This window comes from Notothenia coriiceps, unplaced genomic scaffold (assembly GCF_000735185.1).
Source record: "Notothenia coriiceps isolate Sejong01 unplaced genomic scaffold, NC01 NC01_scaffold00006654, whole genome shotgun sequence".
Lineage (NCBI taxonomy): Eukaryota > Metazoa > Chordata > Actinopteri > Perciformes > Nototheniidae > Notothenia > Notothenia coriiceps.
In genome coordinates this window covers 8,316-17,488 of record NW_011339355.1, presented here as the reverse complement: position 1 = coordinate 17,488, position 9,173 = coordinate 8,316, and the positions used below count along the sequence as shown (strand labels likewise).

The 9,173-nt window shown below is 40.8% G+C and overlaps 1 protein-coding gene across 1 annotated transcript in view; it reads left to right on the top strand.

Annotated features, from left to right (window-relative positions):
* Positions 1-7,813, top strand: part of chrd (chordin) — a 20,055-nt gene extending 12,242 nt beyond the window's left edge. Inside the window, exons 9-15 of the mRNA XM_010769205.1 lie at positions 726-917; positions 2,979-3,072; positions 3,219-3,266; positions 4,861-4,964; positions 5,738-6,010; positions 6,132-6,225; positions 6,716-7,813. Of these exons, the coding sequence (XP_010767507.1) occupies positions 726-917; positions 2,979-3,072; positions 3,219-3,266; positions 4,861-4,964; positions 5,738-6,010; positions 6,132-6,225; positions 6,716-6,780 (870 nt within the window). The 3' untranslated portion in view covers positions 6,781-7,813. The remainder of the gene's footprint in view (positions 1-725; positions 918-2,978; positions 3,073-3,218; positions 3,267-4,860; positions 4,965-5,737; positions 6,011-6,131; positions 6,226-6,715) is intronic.
* Positions 7,814-9,173: the final 1,360 nt, after the last annotated feature.

Sequence of the window (9,173 nt, the reverse complement as noted above, 5' to 3'; positions counted from 1 at the left end):
TCACTCACTCACTCACTCACTCACTCACTCACTCACTCACTCACTCACTTTAACTGGCAGGTGGGTGGTAGACACAAAGTTGTATTGGGTTCAGAGGGACAATTACACAAAAACACATTTGCAGCTTTGCAGGTGTGGAGGTTAAATAGTTATTTTACGCTACGATAACGATAACAACACACACACACACACACACACACACACACACACACACACACACACACACACACACACACACACACACACACACACACACACACACACACACACACACACACACACACACACACACACACACACACACACACACACACACACACACACACACACACACACACACACACACACACACACACACACACACACACATTTACACACACAGAAGAGTCCAGCTGTTTTAATAGCAAACATATAATCTGCTCTCTGCAGGAACAATTACAAAGTCAGCATGAGAGCAGCCGTAATAAGTCAGGTGTGGCCGACGAAAGCTCCTCACCACCTTTTCTCTTTCCTCCACCTCTCTTTCACATTTCCTCCACCTCTCTCTCACATTTCCTCCACCTCTCTCTCACATTTCCTCCACCTCTCTTTCACATTTCCTCCACCTCTCGTCTGAATGTTACTGATACTGTCTGTTGCACCATCGGGAATGCTTGGAATGACAATAAAGGAATCTGATCTAATATTATCCCCACCCTCCATCTCCCTCCCTGTTTTCTCTGCAGGTCCACGTGCAGAATAACTGTGAGTTAGGGACCCGGGGGGAGATGGAGGACTCTGAGTTTGACGACCTGTTTGTGAAAGACCCCGAGGAACTGAAGAAAGACCCTCACACCTGCTTCTTTGAGAACCAGCACCAGGCCCACGGCTCCCGATGGACCCCAAACTACGACCGGTGCTTCTCCTGCAGCTGCCAGGTAAACACAAACACACAACAACTATTCAACTCGAAGCAGATGTTAAAAAATGTTTTAGGATGGAATATGGATATTTAGGGGGAATAAAGAAGAATAGAAGATAATGGAAGAAGTACTCAAATATTTTACTTATAGGTCTAGAAAGATCTCATGAACTTCCCCACTCNTCCCCTCTCGAGAGAAGGGATTGAAAATGTGGGGGAGGCGAACGAAACCAACCTCAGAGACTCGAGGTGCCTCCCTAGTTTAGTTTTAATGCTTTACCAACAGAGGGAAACGGGGGGAAGAATAGGGGTAAAGTTCCAGAAATCAAAGCCAACTTGGCATAAGAGAAACCAGGCTATCCGAGGGCACGGGCAATTTTTTTCTAGAAAGATCTCATGAACTTCCCCACTCAATCTATCAAGACCCGAGCAGTTCTATCAGAAGTCCAAGGTAAAGGCACAGGCCGGCGCATACCGCCAATGGAATCCCTCACCATATGAACTCTGACCCCTGGAGTGTAAAAGTGAAGAGGCACAACGCAACTACGTACATGCACTCTCCTGAAACAGTTGGAAAAAAGGTGGAAAATAAGAAGTGAGAAACAGGAATATGCACTCCAAAGTGCTTTCCCTGTAGACTAGGGTAACCATTAAGACCAAGCGTAAAGAACAGCGGTCAGCAGGCCCCACGTTTAAAGAATTTATTTATTTTTATCTAATTTAAATTTTAATCCTAATCTTGATTTTTCATTTCATTTTAATATTTTAAATATTTTTTAAATTCATAGATTATTTAACAAATCATCAGTTGTGGACCTCGGGCTCATCGAGTGTTTCGGCCATTATCACAAGACACTCTCACCCCAGGAGGGCCCTGTCGGGGTGATCAAATCCCGCAGTGTGTATCTTTGACAATTGGAGTTAACCATGCATAAAAAAATACTTTAAGTACCAAAATATAACCCATTTCAGAATTAAGCAATGTGCATGTGTACTTAAGTGCTTTGGTAGATGTAGAAGATAGTGGAAAAAGTACTCAGATCTTTTACTTATAGGTAAAAGTATCAATACTGCAGTCAAATCATGCTCAGTTACAAGAAGAAATCCTGAGTAAAAAATACCAAAATAGAACCCATTTCAGAATACGCATACTTTATGTGTACTTAAGTGCTTTGGTAGATGTACTTAAATTCCAACACTGCGAAGAAGCAGTAAATACATGTATTTGCTAAAGCTTAAAAGAAGCTGAAGTACAGTATGTAAAACGTACAGCGGTTGAAACTTCTAAAAAATAACGATTTAACTTGAAGCAGATGTTACAACATTTGTTTTGGATAGAATATAGATATTTTAGGGGGGATAACAAGTATTCAAAGATAATAAAAGAAAAAAGAATATCATGGAAGAAGTACTCAAATCTTATACTTATAGGTAAAGGAAGCAATACTGCAGTCAAAAAACACTTTAAGTACCAAAGTATCACCCATTTTAGAATAAAGTACTTCACATGTGTACTTAAGTGCTTTGGTAGATCTTACATTCCAACACTAGGGAAAGGCAGTAAATAAATGTGTTTGCTAACAAGACACTGATGTATATAAAACGTCCAGATGTTTTACACATCGTTTTGCACGCTTCGTCTGCAACCATGCAGGTTCAAAAGTGAAAATGTTGCACGACAATTGAAAGACAGGCTTTATTTGGATAAACTGAGCACCTGGTGGGAAGCTAAATACTTACTTTCTGACCTGAAACCACATTTAAAACTAGACAAAGTTACTTATTAACAGCTTTGAGCTTGGATCAAAACCTCACACTGCTAAGACTACTTATCGAACTCCACCAATCAGGGATGCCCAACCGCTGAAGTTCGTGAATTTCCACGTAGTAAACAGGATCTGGTCCCCGTGCTAGTTCTGGCTTAGTTGATCAGGATGCATTTATTTGGCACTAAATCCAAAAGCATTCCAAGAGAAGTGTGGAAGGATCGTTTGTTTACGCCCCTCGGTTACTTCTGAATTTAGCTTGTCATCGTACGTCGCACATTGAACCGACTCCTCGTGCTTTCTTCCTGCAGAAGCGAACTGTAATCTGTGACCCCGTCATCTGCCCGGTGTTGACCTGCTCCAAAACCCTCCAGCCCGAGGACCAGTGCTGCCCAGTCTGTGACGGTGAGAAGAAGACATTAGAAGCCTTTGAGATATCCAGCCTGTAGTCCTTGAGATGCTTTGAGCTGCTCGGTGTGAGCCACGTTTTGGGGCAGATTCTCCGCAGATGTTGAAAGCTAATTGTTCCATTTCTTCTTCTTCCTGTTCAGATAGCAAAGACGTGACGGCTCCTGAGAAGGTGGAGGAGAATCCTGAGGGTAGGTCCACCTCTCCGTCTCTCTCCTTTCCTCTTGTACTGTTTCTTTCTCCATGGCTGGACTGTTTTACACGAGTTCAATGCCTACATCAGAAATCAAATAGCTCTTAATAATACATTTACATCTCATAAAGAATTCTGAATGTAGTTTAGAGCTCTCCTATCTGAAGTCTTTTATACATCAAGATGTGTCCCTGGTGTCAGGAGACTCACAAAGTGTAAGAAAAGAAAACCCTCTCTTTTCCTCCGTACCCACGTCTCTAAAAACGGGGGAACAACGGAGCTGATCCAGGGTAGCGTCCGATATGACGTCATTTACATTGTTTTCCTTCTAAGGACCCAAAATCAGCGTTTTTCTAACAGAGCTTCAGAGGAGGGATGTGAGGGATGTCTAAAATGTGATGGGTACTGAGCCCCGGTATTAAACTATTAAAGACCGTGGTACCGTTAAGCTGCAACGTTATCGGTCTTTTTATCGGTACTGGAGACATGTAATAAATATATGTCTTATGTATTATTGCTACACAAACATTATATTGCCGTTTTAGTATCGCCAACTCCATTTCTAACATGCAAAAAGACTACAACATGCGTCTATGATGTATTTTTAGTATTTTCGATCTTTCCAATCTAGAGAGAACGCGCTCCGAGGTGTGGTTAAACTTTACCCGTCTCGATGCTCGTTACCAAAAGTGCAATAAGAGTTTATCATGTGAGGGCGGTAACACGAGCAATTTGTCTAAACATTTATCAAAAGTGCTCCACATCCAGACGGAGGAATGCACCGACTGTCTTTCTAGTAGCTCTGTAGCCCCGTCCNACACACACACACACACACACACACACACACCCACACACACACACACACACACACACACACACACACACACACACACACACACACACACACACACACACACACCGTCCACGAGTAACGTTTCCACGTCAGGTGTTATGTATGCTAGGAGCAACACACAGGTTAACTCAGTTATAAAAACATAGGTTAATGATTAAAGGTAACTGAGTTATTTATTTTGTTAAAGTTTCAGCTATTCTGTTCACAGTTCTGTCATCACATTATTTAATATGATTTGTTAAAGCATTGTTGTTTCTTTTGATGTGAAATATTATTTATTTAATTTAAATAAAAAGCTATTTCATTTTGTTCACAATTTGTTAAGTTAGTTTACCTTTTTTTTCTCCAAAAGAACCGATAAAAGTACCGTTAAAAGACCGGACCGATAAGCGGTATCGATAAAAGTAGTAGTACCGTTAAAACCTTAACGATACCCATCCCCACTCAAATGCATGATCTGTTTGGTATTTTGAGCAAAACACGTCATAGACATGTTTTTATATATTTGTATCTGAGAGCCATAATATATGCCTAAAAATAGCGAGATAGGAAACCTTTAAAACATATACTTTCCACATGTGGCCCAAATCCTCCATGTGTGATTTAGTGCTAACATGAAAAGGGATTGCATTTCAATACCTCTAAGGTTTATAAATAAATGCAGCCCAATGCATTTCTCTCTAAAGTTCAAACTACTTTTCTTTCTGACTGTAACCGTTTTTCCCGCTCTTTCCGTCAGGTTGCTACTTTGAAGGAGACCAGAAGATGCATGCTCCAGGAACAACATGGCATCCCTTCGTGCCGCCCTTTGGATATATTAAATGTGCCGTGTGCACTTGCAAGGTAAATACACATGAACAAACACACACTCACATCTGGAGGGGTTTGGCTTTCCAGGAACCCTTAATGCATCGTTGGTCTTTTACAAGGCTGCAAAGAAGCTCGGGCAGGAATCGGCCCATCAACACAATGACATCATGTTTTTAGACCAGAAGAAAGTGGGTTTGGGACTCCTTCTGTGTATAACAATACAATAACACAAGTCAAATAAATATATATATATAGTTAGAGGGAAAGTCCAATAAAAAGACAACATGAATTAAAGGATAAATATTCATATAAATATAAGAAAATACATTTAAATGTCAAATAAAAATATAATTAAATATAACAAAAAGTTTTATATTTAAACATAAAAGTTAAAGTAAAATATCACTAAATTAATAAAACTAAATATTTATTTTATTTTAAGACTTCAGAAAAGTCCAGCAAAAATAATTAAGAAAAATAAATAATAATATAAACATAAGAAATTAAATTAAAATGTCAAATAAAAAATGTATTAAATATGATACCATTTTTTGTAGTCAAACATAATAAGTTCAAGTAAAGTGTCCAATAAAATTATAAACATAAGACGTTCAAGAAAATGTAAATGTCCAATAAAATAAAAATACAACACGTATATTACAACGTTTTGCGATGTTTGCGTTTCTCAAGTATTCTATTGGGTAAATACTTAATAATGTTGAAAAAGCAATAATTCAGCTTCAGTATGTCCTGATAACAAGTTGCTAGCCCGTTGCTAATGCTACCTTTCTACGTTCCCCCCTCAGGGCTCTTCTGGAGAGGTGCACTGTGAGAAGGTGACGTGTCCGGTGCTCAGCTGCTCCCACCCTGTGAGGAGGAACCCCTCGGACTGCTGTAAGGAGTGTCCTGAGGAGGAGGGCACCCCCCCAGGAGCAGTGGGGCTGGAGCACAGCGACATGATGCAGGCCGACGGACCCCGGCACTGCAAGTTCGGGAAGAGTTTCTACCAGAACAGCGACAACTGGCACCCCTGGGTTCCTCTGGTGGGGGAGATGAAGTGCATCAACTGCTGGTGTGACGTGAGTACTGGGGCTGATGGGATTTAAATACCACTTTTATATATTATCGGTAAAGTTGTGGGTTCTGAGAATGAAGACATTGCATTTCACTGACCCTCCTCTCCTCTGTTGTTGTCCTCAGCACGGAGTGACTAAATGTCAGAGGAAGCAGTGTCCCGCTCTGAGCTGCACCAACTTCATCCGCAAGGAGGGGGTCTGCTGTCCTGAGTGCCTGGGTGAGCAACACACACACACACACACACACACACACACACACACACACACACACACACACACACACACACACACACACACACACACACACACACACACACACACACACACACACACACACACACACACACACACACACACACACACACACACACACACACACACACACACACACACACACACACACACCCACACACCACACACACACACACACACACACACACACACACACACACACACACACACACACACACACACACACACACACACACACACATGTACGCATTAAAACGTCCAAAATGTTTCAAATATTGAAATCTAGAGAAATCTGTTCTAATCTCCTTTAAGTGTGCTGTCATCATGTTTTTAATAACATAAACCCTTGTGGCAGAAAAGGACATAATGCTTGAGAGCTAACCTGGTTTATTTAATCTGCATAAACATCTCCTTCTTGTGTCCTAAATATATCTTTCTTGTTCTTCTTCTTCACAGACTCCAAAGAGGAAGAAGTCCTGATGACAAAAGCTCCGGACAAAAGGCGAAACTGGAGACACTGAATCTGTGAGGAGACTCCAAAACAACTCCTTTCCATTTAAACCCTTCCCATCAACCCCACTGATGGACCTGAACCCAGAACTGCACACTGGGACCCCGCCCCCTCACCCACCCTGTTATCAGCTTCAGGATTGTAACGAGCAGAAAATAGCAGAGATAATAATATTAAAAAAACGTCCAAAGACTCTTTAAATGAAGATGAAGCTACGAATAGGAGCAACCAGACTTTACACACCTTTCCTGCTTCGCATTTTTGCTCAGTTTTTTTAAATCAAAGGACAAATACGCAGAAGTGAAACCGAGCTGGGACGCTCAGCTGGGTTTTTTCGGGAGTCCAACTTCGGTCGGATTCCATCGACAGGGCTTCTCTTCGAAGTTCAGCCATAAAGCCTCTCACTGGAGAGAGAGGATACGTGTGTGTGTGTGTGTGTGTGTGTGTGTGTGTGTGTGTGTGTGTGTGTGTGTGTGTGTGTGTGTGTGTGTGTGTGTGTGTGTGTGTGTGTGTGTGTGTGTGTTAATTGTTAATCATTTTAAGTTTCTAATATGTTCTGATGTTTTTGTAAAAGATAGAATGTTTTGCCACACGACAATATATATAATTCAGTTAAAGCAAGGTTAAACATATTGTCATGATAATATCTCTTGGTGTTTGTTGATGTAATACTCATGTTGACCACACGAGGCACCCTTACCGCTTATTCTAAATACCACTAATATGGATTAAAACACACTTCTAGCCCCCCAAACAAAGTAATGACAGTAATGGTAACGTACCTGCTTACTCACACTATATATAGCGTGTGTTTACAGTAGAGAAATGAAAATACACCTGAAGAAAGAAACCATAATTGATGCTTTTTAAACATGCTAGTTCAGTGGTATCTTAGAAAAAGGATCCTAACAAATAAATAAATAATTAGCAACAAAATTAAACCCTTTTTCACCTGGCAAAAACGCATTTCCCACCTTTTTTACCAATTAAGGAATTTAGAAACATTGTCATGGCAACAACGTGCCATTATAAGGAGATAAAAAGCCATTTAAATCAGACTCAGAAAATCACCAGATTGTATTTTTCTTACTTGCCTTTCAGTGCTTTTCTTAAAAAAGAAACATTACAAAAAATAAGAACCAGTGAAAACCAGTAAAGCACATTGTTTCCGTTCCTGCTGCAGCTTTTATAATTTGTCAGATTTCATGACATCAGGATGAACAGAAACTGTAAACGTCTCATCCTGATGTGATTCCAGTTTCATTGGAGCTTCGCCTCTCTCTCATCGCTTTGGTTGTTCCCATTTCTGTTTCTAAATAAGTCATATTTGTTATGGTCATTGTTGTTTATGAATATGAAGCTGGTTTGTATTTTGTATTTATTGAATGGTGTAGAGACAAAATAAAGAGATGTTTGTTAAAGAGAGAATACCTCGTCCTTTTACTTCGTGGTCTGTTGTCTTTCCCCATTTCTTATCTAGTTTTACAAAACATACCCCTTATGAATATCCAAGTTGTCTTCTTCATCTTTCTCCTATTTGATTTTTGGTCTTTGATCTTTGCATTCCTGATTTTCCTTTTCCATTCCTTAACTTTGATTTTCTAGCATTTTCTTAGCTTCTTAGATTTTTTCTTTCTTCTCCTTCTTTAAAACGTATTTCCTTTCTTTGATCGCTTTCCTGCTCATACATTCACCACATGTTCAGGGTTTATCCCTTTCATACCTTCCAATACACACACACACACACACACACACACACACACACACACACACACACACACACACACACACACACACACACACACAGGGGGTGCAGACAAGCTGAAACATAAACACATATTCACAGATGTACCACGACACACTCCTGAATCAGGAACACACACATTGCCAAAGGACAAGTACATTTCTCCCAATAAAACACACACACACACAGACACACACACACACACACACACACACACACACACACACACACACACACACACACACACACAGACGTGGGACTGCACTCTGCTGGACAGAATAAAGTATTACATCAGATGTGTCGTAAAAAACAGCTGGTCGAGCTGCTGCTGGCACCTGTTGACCTCAAAGGCACAGAGCAGTGTGTGTGTGTGTGTGTGTGTGTGTGTGTGTGTGTGTGTGTGTGTGTGTGTGTGTTTGTGATGTGGTGAGGACATGTTGGAAAGTAATCATCAGGTCAGCAGGATAGGGTCAAAGGTTAAGTACTCTGAACTACAGTCTGTGAAGAAGCATGTGAGTGGAGTGTGTGTGTGTGTGTGTGTGTGTGTGTGTGTGTGTGTGTGTGTGTGTGTGTGTGTGTGTGTGTGTGTGTGTGTGTGTGTCACAGCAACATTTGTCATGTATTGACAGTAGGGGATGGTGTGAGAACACATGTTATAG